General features: G+C 41.3%; 1 protein-coding gene across 4 annotated transcripts in view; it reads left to right on the plus strand.

Annotated features, from left to right (window-relative positions):
- The window catches only part of FMN1 (formin 1), a 418,828-nt gene that overhangs the window by 321,185 nt on the left and 73,729 nt on the right, over window positions 1-23,914 (plus strand). For all 4 annotated transcript variants that reach the window (XM_032417337.1, XM_032417336.1, XM_032417339.1 and 1 more), the window contains one exon: window positions 5,900-5,992. In XM_032417337.1, coding sequence (XP_032273228.1) covers window positions 5,900-5,992 — 93 coding nt within the window. The remainder of the gene's footprint in view (window positions 1-5,899; window positions 5,993-23,914) is intronic.

The following is a 23,914-nucleotide window of genomic DNA, read 5'->3' on the forward strand; positions in this document are numbered from 1 at the left end:
GTGCAACCATCACCACAAACAATTTTCATTACCCCAAGAAGAAACCTCATCACCCCCTCAATCTCTCCATCCTTCCCTCCCCCAGCCCTAGGCAACCATGATCTACTTTCTGTCTCTCTCGATTTGCTTATTCTGGTCATTTCATGTAAATGGAATTATACAATATGCAGTTCTTTGTGATGGGCTTCCTTCACTCAGCATAATGTTCTGATTGGCTTTGGAGGGATAAACCCTGTGTATGTCCAGATGCAAACCAGCACTGGTGTGTGTCAGTCCACCTGTGATCTACATTATTCTGAGATAACATTCTGACCCAAGTACGAGGCAGGTAAGGCCTATGGTTTCATTCCTAATACCCAGTTGCCCAGCCAAGTTTTTTGACCACTCTGGAGACAGACTTTTTCCTTTGGATGAATACAGTCACTAAGAGGAATGATTTAGATGTAATAATTATATCAGTTGAATTCCCAAACAAAGGGTAAAGAATGAAAACACCTTTGATTACATATATATAGGTTGTCCACACCAGGATCATATATGTACAGTTGTCTGATTGAAGCCCAGATATTTGGCTGTAGTGGGGTTCTTTAGCAGAATGTGTCTGGCAGTCCCCTATGGAATATAATCTATGTAGGTCTCTTCTAGAGTAGATTTTCTATTTCCCCCACCCCAGGGTTTTCCTCTGATACCACTCACCACTCACCATGCTAAGCCTTAAAATGTCCCCCCCTCCCCATTTAGCATCAGAGCTCAGGAACTTGAAATATGCATTTTTTAAATTTCCATCTTTTATCATTTGTGTTTGACATAAATCAACATGAAGTCTTCCTTCCTGTAGCCTTAAAAAAAAAAATGTATGGAAAATAACCACAAAATAGAACACTCTCTTTTGTGCCTACCTTCTAACCAAAGTTTAAAAATTCTTAATATTTTATTAGCTTTATATATAAATTTCCCCTTCCATAGAAATCCCTGAATTGTAGCTGGGCAAAAGCTGTTTTTATTTTACTATTTTAATGCATTGAATTTAATACAACTCCCTAGCCATTCAGTCCAAGGCCAACACCATGAAAAAGAACTGTGTAGGTTTATTGTGCTAATATTGTGCTATTGATTTCTGAATTTTGTCTTTAGTTTCTTTTGATAAAAGTGTGTTTTGGGGTAGAAAACTAAAAGTTCTGTGTGTGTGTTTGTGTTTGTATCTGTGTGTGTGTGTGTACACGTGTGTGTTTCACATGGAAAGCACTAGGAAGGACACTATACTGTCCTGGTTTTACTAAAAAGAGACACTGCAGTACAGTATGTTAATATGGAAGGTAATGATTCACATTGTTTGCATGCAGTCCAAATTACTAGAAACAGAAATTGCTATGTGTCCTACCCATTAACAAACTGTTGTTGCTGACCTATTCACTATGATGTCTGAGGGCAGAATTTTAGTCTGTTTTTTGTCTACTGATATATCCTCAGTATCAAGTACAAGTTGTGGTGCATAATTGGCACAGACGAGAATATTTGGCGAATTGATGTATTTGTTGAGTGAATTCCTTGAGGATAAACTCCTCAACCCAGCATTCTGTGCCCTTCATATCTGATTCTGATTAGTATCTCTCACGTAAACCCCAGTGATAAACTTAAAAATTTGCTCTAGTCACAGTTCTATATGTTGCTACAACAGTCCTCTATCATGGGCCTTGAAGCTTGGGGCTTTTGGAAAAGGACGGGCATCTCGTAAAACTGAGGGAGAGGTAGAACTGGCCCAGAATCATGGAGGGCGTGAGGCAGGAATTAGGTAAGCAGAGAAGAGAGAACTCCAGGCTGAAAAAGCAGAGTCCAGATAAATCTCTCCTTTCCTCTAAAAATGTATTCTGACTCCACTAAGCCCACGGGTCCTTCAACTCAGAGAGAGAAACATGCTCTATGTTCTAAAAACTGCCCACATACTTTTGAGCAATTCAATATGTCTTAGGTTTTGATTAATTATATCTGGGCCTTGTCTCTTTATCCTTGTAACCTACCCGTGCTTTTTAAGGGGCTCCAGCAAACTTTATTCCTCGTTCTTAGGTGTCAAAAACAAAAAGGCAGACAGCCACCTATGGCCTTAACGGTCTAATACCTGAAATCTTAAAACACTCAAGGCCCTATCTTTCACTAAAATGCTTCACAAGCACTTGGGGCGCCTGGGTGGCTCAGTCGTTAAGCGTCTGCCTTCGGCTCAGGTCATGATCCCAGGGTCCTGGGATCGAGCCCCACATCGGGCTCCCTGCTTGGCGGGAGGCCTGCTTCTCCCTCTCCCACTCCCCCTGCTTGTGTTCCCTCTCTCGCTGTGTCTCTCTCTGTTGAATAAATAAACAAAATCTTTAAAAAAAAAAAAAAAAAAAAAAAACAAAAAACAAAAAAAAAATAAAATAAAAAAAAAATAAAATGCTTCACAAGCACTTAACTTTTCAATGAGTTAAAATAACTCTCTCAAATCTAGTATCTATTATTCCATTATGTTTTGGTTTTCCATATTTAATCTATCTCTCACGATGACCATTTAGTAGCTAACTTCAGGTATAAATATATTTTTAATTCTGCCAAAAATGTAATAGATAACGAGAAAGTGAATGTAGGCTGAATTTGCCTTTAAACATTGGAACTCTGGGCACAGCCTGAGTCCAAGGCAACCTTGGTGGTCTAGCAACATTGAATACATGCCCTCCGGTTGGACAATAAACGACATTTGTGGATTTGCCAGTGACCTCTCTGCTTTGTGCACCGCCGGTCCCTGGTGTCATCATTAATTAGTCTTCAGGTCTCCCATTTGTCTGCCAGAAAGTCTCTCGGATATGCCATGTGAATAAGTGAGAGCAGGCGAGCTGCCTGGCCACTGGAACGTGCCACTGTACCGAGACCGTCCGGTGGGTTGGTCAGAGGGCAGCCCTCTGCTCTGATCACGGAGAGAAGTTTCCTTCCAACAGGCCACGTGAGAGGCTGGGCCTGTCGGGGTGCAGGGAGGACCTCCGAGCACAGCAGGGGAGCTGCTCTTGTGCGGGCTGGCTTCAGGTTCTGATTTCAGAACCGTGAGGCTCAGCTGCCTAGGGCTCTTGCTTCATATTTGCTTCATCTTTCTCAGGAGTTTCTTCAGTGAATCCTAACAGTGGGTGGTACAACTTCAGCAGGGGAACAGAAATTATTATCCCTGTGTTCTAAACAGGAGATTTGCACAGGGGCACGTTTCTATAAATATAGTGCGGGGCCTTTGTAGTCACTGATTCTCAGCCATGACTCCCTTGCCATTCTGGTTGTGACGTGTTTCCTAACCAATTTTGCTAAATCATAAAAATGACAAATAATCTTTGTGAGGCCCCTTGCCAGTGCCAGGCATTGTGCAAACCATTTTATGTGTGTTATCTCACTTAATTCTGATTTCATATCAGTCAGGGAGTCCCCATCTTGCACATGAGAGAGACAAGCCACAGTCTACCTGAGCCCGGGTAGGACTCTTGATCCAAGCACAAACCCTTTGCAACATCACCCTAAGGCCTCATAACATCTGAGCTATTTGATGGACCTTGTGGGCTCTGTCACCACAGCCAGGACAAAGGGAGAGCCACAATGATCAATCTTTTTAATTCAGGTAGAAGTGGAAGTTTTGCTTATTGGGAAGATAAGCCCTGCCTTTGGCTTTGCTTTGGCTAGAGAGAAGCAAACTTCAAGAAATTATTGTCTTGGGTTCAATTATGTCCTATTACCAAAGTACAGGCATGCCTTACCATGTATTATTCGTGTTTGTGAAAAATAGTTCTCTCTAAATGGAATTGTTGGGATTTGAATGTAGTAGAGGGCTAGTTAAAGGATTGATTTTTTTTTTTTAAGATTTTGTTTATTTATTTGACAGAGACACAGCGAGAGAGGGAACACAAGCAGTGGGAGTGGGAGAGGGAGAAGTAGGATTCCCGCGGAACAGGGAGCCCGATGTGAGGCTCGATCCCAGGACCCTGGGATCATGACCTGAGCCGAAGGCAGATGCTTAATGACTGAGCCACCCAAGCACCCCTAGTTAAAGGATTTAAAAGATTCTCCCAATTTATATTGTAAGAAATTCCAGCTTTCTTTTAAACATGGCTACCTGTGTTCTCAGAATCATAGCTGGATATCATCAGGAAAGTTCATGTGGCCATGAAAGTTCCTGGAAAAAATGCCAATTTTTGAAAGCAGACATCTTCCAGAGTTTTTCAGACCAGTCTCCTACTTCTAGGCCTACCCTCAGAATGACCCAGTCTGGAGGATCATCTTGGCTACTTTGCCTGTGCCTTGCGCCATTAAGTAGTAGATGTTTTGGGAGGTCTTTAGAAGACACTGAGCCCTTTAAAATCAGCTTGGGACAATCACAGTGTTTCAGAGTGGAGACTGGGACCCTTGGTGTACCTGTCCTAGAAAGGCAGGAAGGAGGGAAAAGAGGAGGAAGTCACACTGCACTCCTGGAAAGCCCACTCTGAGCTTGGGTCAACATTGCTAATTTTTTTTTTTTAACCTTCCTTCACATAAGAATGTAGTTAAGATGAGGAAATCATACTTTTGGCCAGATTTTGGCCAGATATGCATGGAACTCTAGTCTAGAGAAGTTTGGGGACAAGTTAATAAAACCTGCATGATGGCTTCACAGGGATTAATATGAGTACACAAATAAGTATGATTAAAGGTAAAGCATAAATGTCATACAGAAGGTACTAGAGAAATTTGAAGGCTGCAAAAACTTTGGATTGGAAAGAGCTTTATGGTAGTGGCAGCATGTCAGACTTTTTAGGATGAGTGGGACTCTGTCAAATGCAGTGGTAAGTATGTATGAGACGTGAATAGATTGGGCAGAGAACCACACGAACCCAGACGTGGAAGTGGGAATGATGGCTGATGTCATTTAGAAACACTGCAGAATTTTGGTTTGGTTGGTCAAATCTAGGTGGGAAATAGAGCTGAAAGATAGAAATGGTACCGTGATGGAAATGACCTGGAGTTCGAATTTAATTAGCAAAGAGCACCCATTCATGGTTTTATCTTGTCTTGTATCTCCTCTACTTCGTTTTTACTGAACGATTTTGCCTTGTAATTCACACGGACCAAAGAAAACAAGCCTCAGAGTTCACCCTTGATCTTCTCTCCCTTAGAACAACAAAAAGATTACACTTTCCACTCTTCCCATCTCGGTAAATGGCACTTCCAGCCATTCCCACTGGGATGGTGAACTGTGGGTTAGGGTGGTTTCCATATTACCAAATCAGAACTCTCTGATTTGAGGGGGGCATGACTGTCAAAAAAGCACTCTATTATAAGTTACCTATTATATATGAGAAATTATCAATCTGTCTGTAAATTCTATCTGAAGTAAATCACATGGAAAACAATTTCACATGTGTTAGGGGAGTATTAACAGGAAGGGAGGAGAGATGCAGACCTCCCTGAACTGGGCTTGCCCCTCCTGCTGGCATGTGGGTGGCTCCAGGCAACTCGGATGCCTGGGAATTGCTGCAAAATCTATTTCAAGCTCTCTTTCTGGAGTATGAATCTGAAGAGGATCAGGGCCTTTAATTCCCTGGGAATTCGGTAGTTTTTGCCTCCCTTAATTTTTGAGAGACCAAAAGCATAATTCTTTTCCTGTCCCAAGCCAGAGGTTTTTCTGCATCTCTAAAAGGAAAGTTGAAGGTGGTACGTTTCTTTGTTCCTGAAGAAAGGTGTGGAGTGAGCTAACCATGTCTGTTTGTGTGTGTTGTTTCTGTTTTTTTTTTCTCCCCTGAAATTTAGATAAACCGCGATTGATAAGGATTTTGCACAATTAATACTGAAGAGCGTAGCAGAGAGCAGAAGCTTAGCAAATACATGTTCTTGAGGAAATCTAATTCCAAACTTTCCTTCACAGCAAGTGAGAAACAGATGATCGTGGTATGCAAGCAGTCACCAAAGGAGTATCTCCAGCCTTTCAAGGACAAACTAGAAGAGTTCTTCCAGAAAGGTAGGGAACGGCGTCAGCTGCGTATACACAAAACTCTGCAACATACCCCATTCACTGGATCTTTCCCTGAGGCCCACAACCCCTTGCATCCCTGCCGACCACCGGCAGCTCCAAGGATTCCACCAGCCTACCATCCCATCATGATTACATACTCGGTGCAGATAGAATTGTTCTGCCACTTCCATATCACCTTTCAAACCCTTTTTAATATGTCAAATCCTTTAACGTTACTCCTGTTCTTATAAACCTTTTGAGGGAAGACTTTTTCTCTGTCTCTTCATGGAGCCCAAGAGGATCCTCAGTACATGTTCCCTGACAAACGACATAGGTTCAGAGCTTATATAGTCATGCCTTTCAGATTTGTGGTCAGCCCGAACAGGTGGATGGTGATCCTAACCCTGGTTTATTAGTGTAGCATCTTGGAAACTTGTGTAGTATTTTTTATTCCTTTTCTGAATGGGAAATTGGGGCCAGGTGAATGTCACACATCTAATCATTTGGCACTTGTTAGCCTTTTGGGGTTGGTAGATGGAAGTGATATGCATGAGACCACTTAGTGCCTTGACACACTTATTTAGAAATCTTATGAGGTTATGTTCCTTCCTCCATGATTTTGGCAGGGGTAAGGAGCTTTGGTTGATCTCTGTTAGTGAACATAGACATTTAATGCCTTTGGATATTCCCTATTCTAATTTCTCAAATCCAGTTTACAATGTGAAACAAAAATAAGTGTGAGGGACAAACTTGCTGTTATAAAATAAGTAAGTCATGGAGATGTAATGTACAGCATGGTGACTATAGTTAAATATACAACACGGTATATTTGAAAGTTGAGAAGAGAGTAGATCTTAAAAGTTCTCATCACAAGAAAAAAATGTAACTATGTGTGGTGATGGATGTTAACTAAACTTACTGTGATGATCATTTTGCAATATATACATAAATGATCATGTTGTACATCTGAAACTAATACGTTATGTGTCAATTATATCAATAAAAAAAGCATGAGGTAGTTAGAGGGAGCTTTTGTCTTTGCTAGAAAGAAAGAGGAACTACATGTAGAAACCTTTGGGGAGGTATCAACATGCTCTTTCTATTTATTAATAAGGCCATATGATACCACATCATCAACAAAAGACCGTTTAAGCAGGGTGAATCCATAAAGTATGGCCAAACCACCTTGGGAGTTGGCAGGAAAATTCTCAGTCCGTGAGTCAGAGGAACTCTGTTCCAGCTATTGCTTTGGTGCAGAGATCATTGTTCCCTCCTCCTTGATGAGGGCTTGTTTGTGTTGAAGCGGAAGTCAGGAGTTCTTTCTTGGCCACTGCTGAACCTCATATATGACGGAAGCAATGTCATCCGACAAAGTGCCATCTAAAGAGCAGTGATCCTACCCCTTATGTGTTATGTGACTAAGATTAGGTATGTTTTATATGTGATTTTTCAAAATAGATGCATTGCTTTAGGGTTATTCCATGTAAATATAACCTAAATGGCCTGAAGAAAAAGCATGAAGGATTTCCTTTTGCAGATCCCCAATTAATCATTTCTGTTTTTGACATATGTAGAATTAACTTGATATGAAGCTCATATGTACTTAGATTCTGTTTTTATTTTTAATTGTTATTATTCTATATCTGGAAAATTCTGCACTGTATATATGTAGGTATTACCAGCCTGTATGCTGTAATGGCCTTACCTCCTTTCTCTTGGAACCAGCTAGTGTCTTAAAACTTATATTGCAAATCTTAATTTTTGTTGTTGTTGGAAAAAGAGAAAGTACAAATAGATTTAGAACCTGGAAAATCTTCAGTGCCTTAGAAAAGGAATTTGCAAATCACTGTTTGGGGTTATGTGTTTGCTTCTTCTCTGTTAGGTTTCTCAAGAAACTTCTGGTCTGTTCTGAAAGAGGAAATTGAGTTGAGGCAAACTGGACCATATGTCAGCGAGGCAAGGGTGTGGCCACAGTAAGATGTTCTAGGAAAACCCTACGGCAGTAATTCTCAACCCTGACTGTAGACTAGAATCACCTGGGGGGAGATTTTTTAAACATTTTGATACCCAGGCCAAACTCCAGACCTCCTATCAGCATCTCTGGGGGTGGGACCAGGCATTAGCATTATTGATTTACTCCCCAGGTGATTCCAGTGTGTAGTTCAGGTTGAGAACCTCTGTGGTCCAGCTTAGGTCACCATTCAGTGTGTCTTCAAAGATGTTTATTCAGGGCACCTGACTGGCTTCGTCGGCGGAGCATGACTCTTACTCTCAGGGTTGTGAGTTCAAGCCCCACATTAGGCATGGAGCCTACTTAAACTTAAAAAAAGTATTTATTCAAGAGCCTGCTGTACCTCAGGCACTCCTTGTTCCTCTCTCAGGGACTGTCTTACTGGAAAAAGATCTCCAATTGAATAAAGGAGTCAGTTCTCCTTGAACCAACATAGTGAAAGGAAGATGGGAAGGACATTAGAAATAACCTCCAATCACGCTTAAAACAAAGACAGCTAAAGCAAAGCACAGAAAGAATTTAAAGGAAAGCTACCGTTTGTACAGAATTTTTAAATAACAAAAATAAAATGTAATATCGTTGGAATCTTAAACATTCCTAATATTGTGTGGTGAAAAGAGCCACTGTTGAAATAGCCTGTCACTGTCATCTTACTACTTAACTGAGTTGGTCAAAAATCAATCTAGAATTGTACTGTCCACTGTAAATGGCAAGCACTACCCATATGAAGCTGTGGAGCAATTGAAATGTGGCTGATTCAGGATGAGATCACACAGTGGATTTTGAAGACGTAGTGTGAAAAAACACAAAATATTTCTGATTTTTTATATTGATTACACAGTAAAATGATAGTTTGAGTATGTTGGGTTTTAAAATAAGATATTATTATTAAGATTAATTTACCTGTTTTAGTTTTTAAGCATGGCTACTAGAAAATTTAAAATGATACATGTGATTCACAATATACTTCTATTGATCACTGCTAGTCTAGGCACATGGTCCCTTGGCCTTTTGCATCTCATTCCTTCACTCCCCTCTCATGTTCTCGCTCAGCTTGAAGCCTGGGTTACTGGAATGCAGTTTCCAGAGCTAGCCTTCCCCACTTCTGCTCCGGTGCTGACCATTGTTTGGCTCACAGGTTGGGGGGGAGGTTGCTTAACTGAAGGGGATGACAGCGTGCTACTTCATCAAGCTGCTCCCCTGTGGCGTAACAGGTGGGACTCTGCCGTGTTGCAGAATATACAAATGGAACATCTCTTGGCTACTATGGAGTTCTAAACAGTAGTACCTTTTTTATGTAGGTGTTTCACTGAAGGAAGGATTTTCCTTCCACCATACATATGCAGTATAATATGGCAATTATACAGTGTTAAGTATAGGATCTTGTCTAAATATGCCATTCATTGTAAGAAACATCATTATTACAAGTACTACTAAGAAAGAAAAACTGTTGGCAATTAAGCCGTGTTGTGTCATAGATGATAAGATGTACCTCAAAAGCAGGTGCTAAAATATGAAAATTATATCAAGTTTGAAGTTGATGTAATATGGTACCATAATGAGGCATATAGAATCAGGGAGGAGGAATGCCTAACACTTCCAGGTAAGTCAGGAAAGACTTTGAACAAAGATCTTTTTGTTCAGATTTGACAACAACAACAACAACAAAAAAGCCAAGATACTGATAATGATGGCGGTGACAGCAGATCAGTGGATGATAGCTCACATTTGCAGAGTGCTGCCGTACCCCAGACACTGTGGGGAGAAGATCTTCTTTCTTGTTTAGTCCTTGTGACAACCCTCTGGAATCAGCACTATTATCACCCTGTTGTACAGATGAGGAAATTGAGGATTAGAAATTCTCAGCAGACAGGTTATGAAGGGCATTCCAAGCAGAGGAAAACACTGCAAATCTCGGGATGAAAGACATGAAGTATTTGGGGAATGGCAAGAGACTTGGCGTGGCTAGATCACAGGGCATATGGGAAGAACACAAGACCAAAACGGGGAGGAGAATCACAATAGGACTTGCTAAACAATCTGAACTTAGTCTTATAGGCAACAGGGAGCCTTTAAAAAGTAGTATGTATGGGAGTGACATGGTCACATTGGATTTGTTTTGTTTTGATGCATGGGATCCTTTGCTTTTTGTTGTAAAGAAATACACATTATAACCAAGAGCAATATGAAGAAGAGTTGGGATAGTAAAAGATCGGGAGGTAGTCTATCGAGTTATTCTACAGTAGTCCAGGCAAATGATGGTAAGAACAAAAGCAATCACAGAAAAATAACAAAGGAAGAGACATATTTATAAAGCTTTTAGGAGTTACAAGACTAGATAACCCAATTGAAGTACAGAAACAGGAGCAAAGGATCACTCCCCCTTTTTCTTGCTTGGATAACTGGCTTGATTGATACTGAGGAGGAGAACCGGATTTGGGACAGAAAGCAACACAGTAAACTTTGGACACATTGATGTGACATATGAATGAGACACCCTGGGAGAGACGTTGGGTTCATGGGAGAGCACTGGATGAGACTACAGTCTCTTAGAGGGTAGAAGTTCAAGTCATAGGAATGAATGAGAAAGCCCAAAGAAAGGGTGTAAAATGAGAACTTCCAGTAGTATTGGAGTTTCTAAGCACAGGACATAATATAATAACCATAATTGAGAAAAGGTACTTCCATACTTTCATAATATTTGAGTATTTGGCAGGAAAGCCAATTTTCTATTAGATGTCTTATCACTCATAAAGTCTTAAGCAATTGAGTTCTTTATTCCTGAGAGGTCACACACATGCATGGTGACTTAGCTGATTCATAGGCTAATTTTTGTATGAGCTGCAATTCAGTTCTTCTAACAATCATGATGATTTAATTTTTCTTTTGTAAATCATATTCTGTTGCCACACTCAAGTGGAGATGATGTGTTTGTCCTTGTGTCATCCTTCCCTTCTCAGAATGCCCTTAAATAGTTACTTGACCAAACTTTGGGCCTTGTTCTTAACTAATTTCATTTCCTGGGCAGAATAGAAAGTAATTTTAATGGCTCCATCTTTCAGAGTTACAATCCATGGTTCTGAGCCTTTTTCCTTACGTGGTTTTTCTTTCCCACAGTAGGCTCTTGTTGATTCCAATTTACAGCTCAGTTCAGAGTAACCTTGTGCAGGCATTATTTGAGCTCATGTTTTCCCACCCTCAGATCAAACATAGTCATAATGATATGGCCTTCAAAAATGTGATGCTCACATTAAAAGTCCCCGTAAACGTGGCAGGGATCCTGTAATTGAAAGAAGGCGCAGAGCAACTGATTAGATCCCAGGTATAGATCTTGTAGGTGGTCTTTGCATGCTGTTAAATTGGTCATTTGTATTTATAGCTTTGGCAGGGAGGGCTGGAACCTAAACTGGTGCTAAGACCAGCACTCTCCCACACTTGGCCCCATCTCATTCTGCATCAGTTTTACTCGGCATCCATGAGTGGAACCAGATCACAGTGAATCTGAATGAGCCATGCTAGTCCTCCTTCCTCGAACTATCCTCCAGGGTTCTTTGAGCAGATGAGATTAGACATGTTCTTTATGTCAAGAAACTTTTCCAGTAGAAAGTAAAAAGATAAACTTACAAAACTAAAAAACAGACAAAACAACAACTCTGATTTCCCACACTGAATGCAGAAAGGATTACGTAAATAGCTAACTACCCCATGACAGCTGAGACTGGTCCTATTCACTCTCTCATCCTGACCTAATGGAGGCTCAGCCTGGCCCATATTCGGTGTTAATAATTACTTGTGGAATTAATGAACAAACAGCCCGAATCTTATAAGGTGCCTGGAGGCTTTTTTTTCTTTTTTTCCTCTGTGAGTTTCCTGTTTAAATTCTTTCAGAACTAGTAAATCATGCCAGAATTTGGTGAGATGCACTTTTGGTCTATAATGCACATCTGTGGTTGTCAAACCTCCTGGATATCAAAACATCTTTCTATGTCACAAATATGCATACAATCCCTTCTTAATAAATACTTAGATTAGTTTGACAAAGTCCATAACTGGACCTCAAACTCTAGACTAATCTCTTCAATCCCCAGCATATTCAAGCGTTAAGCTTACAGAGAAGAGGAAGGACCAATGATCTGGATGGTGTAACCTGTGAGAAGCAATAATTCTTACATCCTTTACAGAGCTTATGGAAGGAAGAACTCTGACTGGGGGAGCGTGCACTCTCTGTGGGACAAACCATCTTCTTGTACACCTCACGTTCAAAAAAAGACCAGCAGGGCTGGCTCCAAATAACACCAGATGGTCAAGAATTAAGACAGTCATTGTGATTTCTGGGTCACTGAAGTAACACAGCAGTAATCTTTGGAAAGTGGAGCTACTATTTTATCAAAGATTTATTAAGTAGAGTCTTTTCTGAAAGGGTTAGTTTGAATCAGTTTATTTTGGTTTTTTTCCTTCCCAGAAATTTCTACAAAGAGCACCATCCCCCCCATCCCAAAGTTATATTATCTCTCCCTCTCTCCCCTTCCTTCTCTCTCTCTTTCCTCCCTACTCACCCCCACCCCTTTATGTCTTTAATTTACTCAATTTTTCTTTTTTGGCCAAACATCCAATAAATTGTCTTTCCCAAAACTCTAGTTCTCTTTTTCTTTTCCTTTCTCTCCAATGAAAATTTCGCAAGAAGAAGAAAAATGTCTAAATTAATTTTGTGTGTGTATAAAACTGATAGAAATACTGGAAAAGATTATACCCACTCCCCCAAAAGAAAGAAGACTACAGGTCAATCTCACTGTAGTTTTAAATTTTTAAATACAATGGCACATTTCATGACCAAATGGAGTTTATTCCCACAATGTAAAGATGATAGGATATTGGGAAGTCTATTAACACAACTCATCACTGTTAGTAGCTCTAACAAGAAAACACCTGTGATCATCTCTTTAGAAGCTAAAAAAGGCACTTGACAAAATTCAACATCCATTCTTCATTTAAAGCTGGATAAAACATTAAGTACCATAGCCTTCCTTATTATAATAAAAATTAATGTGTCAGCCTCAGATTCACAACTCATATCATAGACAAAAGATCAGTGTACCTAATATATAAGAGGTCTGAGACATTGTTAAGAAATAAGACCAATATTCAATACAAAGGCAAATAATATGAATAGTGACAGAAATTATTCTTCAAACGTATGAGAAGATGCCACTCTCAAAATAAAAGAAGTACAAAAGAATTTGTATTGAAATTCCATTTTCCATTTACAAGATTGGCAAAATTACAAAAGTTTGATAACGAACTCCATTGGCGGTGTGGTACAGTAAACCCCTGTCCTCCATTGTTTGTGGAGGTGTAAACTGTTATAATCCGTGTGGAGGTCTACTTAGCAGTATCTATTAAAGTTACATATGCACGTGCCTTTTGACTTGTCAGTTCTACTTCTAGATACAAACCCTCAGAAGCTTACACATGCAAAGTGATTTCTATACCATGCTACTTATTGAGACATTGTTGGTAGCAGCAAAAAAGATTGGTGACAACCTCAGTGATCATCAATAAGGAAAGTGTCAAGTTATAGTACTTCCATACGATGGAATACTAAGCATCTGCTTAAAAAAAATGAGGAAGTCTTTATGCATTGACATGGAAGAATCTCTAGGGTAGGTTTTAAGTGGAAAACAAGGGTGGGAAGAGTAGGCATATTACCATTATAAGTAAAGAAGAAGAAGAAAAATGGATACTACTTGACAAAAATCTCTGAGGATAAATAGGAATCTAATCTGGGACTGATATTTAGCTGGTTCTTACCATATCAGCCATGCAGGTTGTCTGTCCTGTTTAGTTGGTACCCAGGCTGTTGTTAAATAGTTAGAATTTTACCCCTGAAAATGACCAGATGGGTTCATTATGGAGTAGGTAGAAAATGGATGGATGGGGTTCAGAAATGACATGCAGAATTTTCATAAATCTTTTAATCGATGTGTACCTCTTCAAAAAATTAGACAACTAATTTTTTAAAACAAACAACTTTCTGTGGTACTTTGCATTTACATTTTTTCTTTCAAGATTGCTTCTGCTCTTAGGTTTTCCCACTGTGGTACGAATTGGGGTCCCTTAGCCTGCTGCACCTAGTCCTTCGCATTCAATTTCCGAGGAATTAGAAATTAAATGCTCTGATTCACAGCCCCTTTCCCTCCACTGAAGACTGGACTGGACCACTTAGAAGGAAATTTGAGGAGGGCCTTTTTTGTATTTTCCTTCTCTCATGAAAGGAAAGGCAGATCTATGAGCTAGTACCTTGGCTTTCTTTCCTAACCGTCTCCTCCTCAACACCCTTCCATGGCAGCTCTGGACAGTGGAGTCCTCCTAGCCTGTATGTGTGCACACACACACACACACACACACACACACACACACGTCCCTCAAGTGCTTTCTTCTGGACTTAGATTGCCATCACTCATTTTGCTCATGGTTCAGTCACACTCTTATGATGGCTCTAACTGAAATATCCATGAAGAGGCCTCTTTGCTCGGATATGTAGGGCGTTTTACTTTTCTCTCATCTTTTGTTTTCTGTTTCCATAGTCCTGTTTTCTATTACATTTGGGTCCTCTTACCTCACCATTATATAGATATCTTAAGTCTTTCGATGAACTCTTTCCTGAACATACAGTGAGAATGTAAGGATCTACATTTCAGATTACCCTGACACAGGCCACCTTCTAAACCACAGGGTAGCGCCAGTTCTCATTCATTTATATCTTAAGATGATTTTCAGGATCGGACCTCTCCTATGGATGCATGTATTTTAAGCCTTATCTGTAATTTTTGAAAGAAAGGCTTTGTCTGCTGTTTTTAAGCAGTGTCTCGGAACTACGTGTTAGTGGGAGAGAGGTGAGTGGTGGTTTGGTTTGGAGCGAAGTGTAGGATGAGTATTATTAACTCTTACTGGGTCTTCTCTTGAGCTGCAGCTATTTAGACAGACATGTGCATGCATGTGCGCACATGTGCCGGCTGCAACAGCTCCAAACTTAGGAGACCTAGCTGCTGTGTCATATGACTATAGGGCGTTAATAAATACAATGTTATTTTTAGAGCATAATTATTATCCCACCCCTGACTCCTGTGAGAAACACCAGTTGGTTGAAAGTTACCCTCAAGGGTTCAGTTCAGACAGGGAGTTGGGAGGATGCTTCTTGACTTCAACAGTTGAAGCACAGTGCTTCAACTTAATCCCCATGGCAGTTCTTTGAAGCTGATTTTGTTATTACTGACTTTCCAGATAAGGACACTGTGAGGATTTCAGTAGCTTACTCAAGGTCGGTGTGATCTCAGTCCCACTGTTTATCCTGTGCCCTCCTAATAATTTGGAAAATCACTCATTTTCTCTGGGTCCCAAGACCCTTGCGGGTAACTAGAAATAACTATTTTCTCTCACCATCTAAATGAGAAAAACATGAGAGGAGCAGACTTGCCTGCCATAGCCTACCCCCGAGGGACTCCTGTTCCTGGAGTCCTAATAGAAAGCCCTCATTCTACCTTCCCCAGCAGCAACAACAAGAAGTGTCATCTGTGCTTTGGAAAGAATTGTGGTGACAAGTAATTAAGTATTTTATGGAATCAGTCTTGAGCTCTGCATTCTTGCATAATAGTTGTTTTCATGATAAATTGCTTCATGTAATTGTTGGCACCGCCACCACTTCCTCTCTGGATTCTTGACAACTATCAGCAAGGTTTTAATCAGTGATTGATTGCAATTGCCATCACGTGACTTCTCTTTGAATTACTCAGTGTCGTCTTCATGCGGGAAGAACTTGACACCTATACTGCTTTCTGAGAGTTGTTTTGCTGAATACGTATCGTATAATACGTGATTTTGCAGATAATGTATGACTCTGGAAAGATCTCTTCATTCTTTCAAATAATACAGGTCTGTTTCTTCTGCTGAGTCAGTTTTGCCGTAGAAGAATGGTGGAGCGCTAGTAGGAGCTCAGGACTGAATGAGATAATGTGTGGGGAGCATTTAGCACAGAGCCTGGCGCTCTATTTGTCAGCACCTGCTACTACTGTTACATTTTCAGTCATTTTATCACAGTCTTATCAGATGGTTCAGAGAGGGGAGCTCAGAACGTCAATCACAAAGGTGTTACTCTCTCAGTGGTGTGAATAGCTGCAGTTCCGAATTCAAGCGGCAAATAATAAATAATTCCAGTGAAAAGTCTTAAGTACTAGAGGGAAGAAGATCACGTGCATCTTGTCCATCTCCTCTAAAAGTAAGTCAAAAGCAATGGTTTTCTACAGGATTGTATTCTTTCACCATCAAAATATTTTTTAAGTGTAAATGTAATTTCTATAGTTACATCTTATTGGTGGAAAGTACTCAAATAATTCCATTGAAGATGGCATGCCTTATGGATCTCATGTCATGGCTACCCCAATCAACAACATTACCACCTAGTGGCCACTGAGCTGCACTGCAAACACATGATCCTTGAGACCCACAGAGTCCGAGTGCCTTGTCTCAGTGGCTGAAAGTGATTGAAGATGACAGTAAACACCACTAGAGTAAATGACTTTATCTTTGATAACTGTTAATTACCGGAACATTCAAACTCTGTTTTATAGCAGATGGGAGAATTGTGAGGCTTTGAAAGGTTACGAGCTGAGGCTAGAGAATGTGATCATTTAATTTTTTAATCCTTTTATTACTCTTTTGAATTGAGAAGAAATATATCTACCTTTCTCTACCAGTTTTTATATTTCAGTTTTGATTGGTTTCTACTCCTTTTCTTCTGAAAGTTAAAAATGTGCATTTGAGTAGATCAACAGGGATAAACAATGGTTTTTTCACTATAGGAAATATGCAGTGTCAGTTCATGTCTCTTCATAAAGTCAGCAAAACTCAAGTGCTTAGCTTCTTGAAGTGCTGATCCTTGATAGCACACCCTTTCTCCACTTGTAAGTCTGGCACCAGAACCTTTGTTATTTACCATTTCCTCTCTCCCCCTAGCATCTACCAACTTGTTGACATTCACATTATTCACTGAAACCATCTGCCTACTGAGCTCATCCCACCATCCCAGGTCCTTGCTGAAATAAATGAAATATGGAGTAATTGTAATCATTCTAGGGAAGTGGCATATATTCAAGTAGGTAATGTAGGAATCCCCTAAGAAATCTGGATTGCTACTCTTCCCAGGAGGGCACTATCCTTCCCTTACCATCTTCCCTTTGGTTTCATGATTCTAGGATTAAGCTTCATTGCTAACATAATATGTGTGCGTGATCATCTGCTTTCTTAAACTTAAGTTTCCTCTGGCATGGTTCCCAGCTTGTACTCAGTGCTGTGGCATTAATTGTAATTGGTCTGAGCTTCATGTGGTGAAGTAGGTTCCAACATGTTGCCAGCAATTAATGGAGCTAGATAGTCCTGGGTAAGATTCAAGGGATGGGTTTTGCATCTCTTTCAAACTGTTTTCTTACTGTTTCTATTTTATAATCTCTTGGGAGACTGTAGTGAAAAGAGGGCTGGCTTTAGAACTACACAAACTTGAATTCAAATCTCTTCTCTAACTATCTGACCTCAGGAAACTTATTTTATCCAAACAAGGCTGAGTTCTCTCATCTCAAAGACAGATGATAACACCAATACTGTAAGGTTACTGGGAAAATGAAATCAGCTACCAGACGTCAGCCATCCAGTACAATATCCAGCATAATCATATGTATAAATATTCTCTGCCTTCCCTTTACCCTCTCCTTATGTTCCCTTGTGCTTTGCTGTGATTTTTATTTCTTAAGCCAAGTCAGATTTAGTTTCATCTAAGATACTTTGTTGACCATGGTCCTTCTTCTACCATACTAGCAAAGATATAGCTGTTCAAACTGTTCATTAAATATTAATTTAATTCAGCTCTTATTATGTTCTAGGCACTGTGCTACTTGTTACTGATGCAGGATGAGCAAGACGAACACAGCCTTGCCTCTGGAATTTATATTTACTAATGGAGATTATCCTGGTGGCCTTAGAAATCCATAGGGTGTATTCTGGTTACATCTTGCTTTATAACCAACCACTTCAAAATTTGGTAGCTTAGATCGACAATGTATTGCTGTCTCCCATAGTTCTGTGGGTTGTTTGGACTGAACTGAGTGGTTCTTATACTGGGTTTCCATAAGGTTGGAGTCAGAGGTGGCTGGTTTTGGAATCATCTGATGACTTCTTCATGCACATGTCTAGATCCTGGGCTGGGATGGATGGTACAGGTGGAGGTTGGCTGGATATCTGAATCCATGCGACCTCTCCACATGGCTTGGGCTTCTTCACCGCCCGGTGGTTTCCAGGTAGTTAGACTGACTTATGTAGTGGCTAGCTCTTTCCAGGGAAAACATTCCAAGAAAAGGGAAGCAGAAACTTCCAATCCTCTTAAAGTCTAGGGATAAGGCATTGTGTCACTTTTGGTCAAAGAAGCCACAAGCCAGCCCAGTTTCAAGGGAGTGGAACAATAGACACCAGCTCTCAGTGGAAAACAATGCTGATAGTCAAGGAAGGAAAAAATTGATGGTGGCCATCCTGAAGACAAGCTACTGCTATGTTTAATTGATGGGTCCTCAGTTTCATGGCCCTTGATATCTAGACTCTTAACTAGTAGATCCGGGCTTTTATTTGACTTAGTCTATCAAGATTTGCAAAGCTGACCATCGGTGCTTGCCCTAGGAAAAGGCATCATTGTTGCCTTTAGGCAACTATAGACATGTTTGCTCTGGTCCTTATGACTTCTTTAAGACAGATGGTGTTTCGGGGCGCCTGGGTGGCTCAGTCGGTTAAGCGACTGCCTTCAGCTCAGGTCATGATCCTGGAGTCCCGGGATCGAGTCCTGCATCGGGCTCCCTGCTCAGCAGGGAGTCTGCTTCTCCCTCTGACCCTTCCCACTCTCATGTGCTCTCTTTCTCTCTCTCTCATTCTCGCTCTCTCAAATAAATAAATAAATAAATAAATAAACAAATAAATAAAAGACAGATGGTGTTTCCAGGGAATGAGGTTTTGTCATTCTCTACAATGTCCCTCTAAAGAAAACTCTTTATTTCTGTGTGTTACTACATGGGAAGAAATACACAGCCTTGTAAGTAGCAGCCTCACAAATGCACCCTGCCATAGGACTCACGTTACATGCCTATTTTCGCACATGAGAACCATCACCATCAGATTTCCTGGGACTCGATATAAAGTCCCATTTGCTACAGTTTCTGCTCCACTTCTTTTGAGATTTTTGTCCTTGGATTTGGAGCCTAACAAATTAGCCCTCTGAGAACTAAATACCGTGTGCACTTGACATGTTAAAGCCTTTCCTCCTTCCTTTTCCCAGGGACAAATGGCCTTGAACTTACTCTCCTGGGCCCTTCTACAACCTTCTCTTCATCTTATTTTAATTATGGTGCAGTGCCTTGAAAAATCGAAAAGCATGAAAGTCACTTGCTTTTCCAGCATAAGCTGTAAGAGAGAAGAGAAAGTTTAAGCTGCCACATTCTTACTGTCAGTATAAATGCTCAATTTAAGGTGTGGATTTAACTATTTTTATACCTTTCAAAGGGATAACTTCTCAACAAAGTGACAGAATTGGGAACATGGGGGATGCCTGTGTGGCTCAGTTGGTTAAGTGTCTGCCTTCGGCTCAGGTCATGATCCCAGGGGCCTGGGATCGAGCCCCACATAGGGCTCCTTGCAGGGAGCCTGCTTGTGTGTGCTCTCTCTCTCTGACAAATAAATAAATAAAATCTTTAAAAAAAAAAAAAAAAAAGAATTGGGAACATGGGTGTTTCTTTTCCTGTACTCTTACCTTCAATGAAAACTGTTCACTCTGAAGCCCGGTTATAAGTTCTGCATGCCTTACTAGTGTATCACAATTTGCTCTCTGTGGCCTCTGTGGCCAGGTTAGTGAGGCTCACTCAGATGCACTCTGATACAGCTGAAGATCAAGTGGTATTCTCCTGCCAGAAAAGCATTTGCTGGCGTATTTTAATCTTAGGTGAATCCACAGAGTTGAGTTTTTTCCCAAGAAGGTAAAAAATGTTTTAAAGACTCATGGAGACTCTTGTTAGCTACAGCAGACAATGTGGTCACATGAGATCAGGATATGTCCTTTGTACATGTATGAGTTCTTGCTGTGCTTGCCGAGGTGGTTATAGTGGACAGTCTTAACTCTGAGCTACTGAATATGAAAATAGATCTGACCAATTGTACTATGAATAGATAGGCTTTAAAATGCTTTGTCATAGGGCTGGGGCCGAAGGAGTGGCTGATACAATGTACAGAATGTATAGATTTAAGCCACTTCTAAATCACATTGAAAATAGTATTTTTTTTCAATTGCTAGTTTATCTACCAGTTTTCTATTCCTGAAAATGTAGGTAAGAAACCAGAATATGGAATTTATATTAAAGTTCTTGGGTTTTGATTACATCTTCCAGGTAGATCAATTTGAAACTCTGCCTGTCTTAATTTAAAATAATGGCATTGTTTCCTTGGATTTATGTAACTTCTTCTCCAGGGGCACACTTCACACACTCTGAGATTAAAATACCCTGTGTGTGTCTATATATAGAGGGGGAAACAGACAGAGACAGAGAGACAGACAGATTTCTCAAAAATATTAAATGGACAACATCCAAGAAGCATCTAAGGAGGAAATAATCTAGGAAAGTAGCCTAGATTGTTTCTCGCAAACTGTGATCATCCAAACGCAACCAAGATCAATGAGCTGTCAGGAAAAGGGAAAAAAAAAAACAAATTCCAAGCAAAAATATCTAAAGTAATAGCCAAAGGGATCAAGAAAACCACTGGCTGGATAAACTGTGATAAATGGTGGCGGTTTGTTTGTTTTTAAATTTTGTTCCTATGTGTAAGTCCCTCTTTGAGCAACAGTTTCAGTGTGTAATACAAACCTTTTGTGCTGGGCGACACTCATCTGCGTGTATCTTCCAGAGAGTGGGAGGGTGGGGTGAGGAAGTCCTCTTTTCTTCTTTAAACAACTCTTTCTCCCACTCTTGCAGAATTAACCAGTTGTATGCATACTCTTTCCAGGACCCCAGTTGTCTGAAGTTACAGTCCACTTATTGTACGAATGGGACATGCAGATCCTCTGGTACAATTTTTCCTGTGTTTGTACCATTCTCACACGTTCTGCCTCCCTCTTAGGTGGCTGTCCTAGTCACCCCAAAGATTGTTCCACTACCCAGAGGATGGCCTTTTCCCCAAGCAGCCACCTCTGCTCTGGTGCCCGATGATATACCCAAGCCGCCAGGATCCCTGTAATTTGCCTACATGTGGGATCCCACGTCATCTAGAACGCCTTCCACATACCTACTCTACGTTTCAAGCAAAATGGTTTTAGTCACTTGCATGCAGTTATCCTCGGAGATTAACTCCTTAGTAGTATTTTTAACCATGCTGTAAGCTCCTTAGGAGTATTTTTAATGTGCTGATACCAAATGTTCCCACTCTTCTCTTACTGATCCGGGAAAAACAGAGCTATCACCAGCCAGATATTCAAACAGTATCCTAGCTCCTCCTGAGAATACAAGCATCCTAAAGGTGAGCTGTTCTCAGCCCTTTTCGGGAAAAAAATGGCTCTGCTTCTTCTGGCTTTTCTCTGCCCTGCCACTGACACAGCAGGTCCAATGGTAGAGTCTGAGCCACACAGGTGCTCACCAAGGGCTGGGACACAGCAGTGATAGGCAGAAAGCTGAGGTCATGGGTGAGTGGTGCACTCTGGGGGCACTGCTGAGCTTGGCCCACAGACCCATCACTGGGGATCCCGGGGCTACTGTCCTCCTCCTCGGGAGGATTGGTCCCTTCTCAGGTTTATTCAACACGAGTTTTATTAAGTTTCTAATATGTGGTACTCTAAATGCTCAGAGGGCCAAATCTGAAATTTGTTTGGTTGACTTACTAATGTCAGTCTCCCTCCCTTTAAGTATATTGTCTTCAGTGTACCTCTAGTAAGTTCTGGATAATTCCTGCTTCATGGCCATATTGCTGCACATTAGCTCTCACTATGTATGAGCAGTACAGAGATAGACTTTTTTTTTAAGCCCGTTCTCATTTTGAGGAGAACTAGGTCCTTAAGACAGTCTTCTCGGTCTCATTTCCAGGAGTCTGATATAAGCCGGGCATTACTGATTTCTATAGGCAGCTGATGGCATCACCAGGAGGTCTGGACCTCTTGTCTCAAGAAAACCTATCTTCTGATGTAAATGAACAAAAGTGGTGTCAGGAGCTGCTCATCATCATTAACAACCATAGGCATTTTCTGGCTAATGGCTCTTCACATGTAAAGTGTCCTGCTGTGGGATCCAGGGGCTTCCGGTTCTCATCCTCAAGTAGCTCACGGTCTAGCTGAGGAGACAAGGAGGACACCCCAGTGGTAAGCAGTTATACAGCATGCTACATACCAAGTGTCAAGTGAAGTCTGAAAGGGCGGAGAAGCTCACTGGGAGAGTCCTCTTCCCTGCAGAAGCCTCGCCACGGAGCTTGGTGGTGACACTCTGGTTGATTCTTGGATCTGAGTATCTCAGAATTGCCTGACCTCAGGGCGCGCTGGCGTGGGTGGATAGGATGCAGCAGCTGGTGGGCCGAACACTACCTAGGAGCGCCAGCTACTCGAACCGGTCTTTGTTCAGCTCACTGGTTGCTGGCTTTGATCTGGAATCGTGCTCCCATGAGAGTTCTGCTGGCTCCTCCTCTGTCACATATGACAGGCTCCCCCCAGTTTGGTCCAGTTTCAAGGGAAATGAGCTGTTTGTCCGGCCGGCCACCATCCCTGGTCTGTGTAAACAAGCAGATGGACAATTAGTGGCTGTGTCAGGGCCTTGGCCCGCCACCCCGCTTGCACAAATGTAGAATCATCACTCATCTTTTGGACTGTAGTCGTGCAAGCATGAGATAATGGGGACTGCTTGGCTTTCGAGATTTCTTCATGCTGTTTAGATTTCAGTCTTTGGGTCAAAATCCTATTATTCAAGCATTTTTGGCAAAGCAACCACGGCCACTCGGCGCATTTGGGGAAAAGAAAATAATTTCAATTCTGCTCCCTTGATTTTTTTTTTTTCTCATTAAACCATTTTTTAACGAGCAGGAAATAGGACCGAGACCTAGAGATCTGTAGGTAATATCTTTCCTTAATTAGCCAAATGCTGACAAGAGAGGTCACCCAGTTGAACGCAGTTTTTGTTTTTTTTCCTTCTCCCCTTGAAATGGCCATGTGTGTTGTACACACAGACTGGAAGCCAGGAACAGGCTGGAGCCTCCTGGGCTGCTCGGCCGCCCGTGGCCTTGTCAAGCTCGCAGTCAGGTCACTTGTCACCCCAGGGCTATTGTAGTTTGTGTTTACTTGAGCACTTCACCCTGGCCAGTGTGTTTCTTCTGGGATTCAAAACACCCAGAGGCTTTGGGGAGGGCTCCCCCGAATTTACCATTTATCTTTTCTTGAGGCACACAGAAATCAGACCCCAGTCCCCCAGTCCCCAGGCCAGTCTCAGCATAAGCCCACCGCATTGTTCTCTTTGTTCCTTCTCCAGACGCTGGCATCCCCTCCTCGGGTTTTTACTTTGTCTCCTTCTGCTTTTAATTGTCTTTGCCCTCTTACCTCAGTTTTCTCTGCCTTTCTGTTTTCCCTCTGCCTCCCTCCCCCCCCCCCCCACCACCACTTATCATTTTGATTTCTTAGAACATGCTCTTCAGATTCTTTCTGATTCACACGTCACTATCTTTGCCCAGTGTCATTCCGACCATTCTGGTCTTTTTGCTTCTTCCTCACCACTTTCCCTCTTGCATTCATTCCTTTCCCAGCCCTCCACCTCCACCTCCTACAACCTTGGAAGTTCTTCAAACTGGGAGTATCTCCAGATCGAGCCACAGAG

This window comes from Phoca vitulina, unplaced genomic scaffold (genome assembly GCF_004348235.1).
Source record: "Phoca vitulina isolate PV1807 unplaced genomic scaffold, GSC_HSeal_1.0 scaffold20, whole genome shotgun sequence".
NCBI classification, from domain to species: Eukaryota; Metazoa; Chordata; class Mammalia; order Carnivora; family Phocidae; genus Phoca; species Phoca vitulina.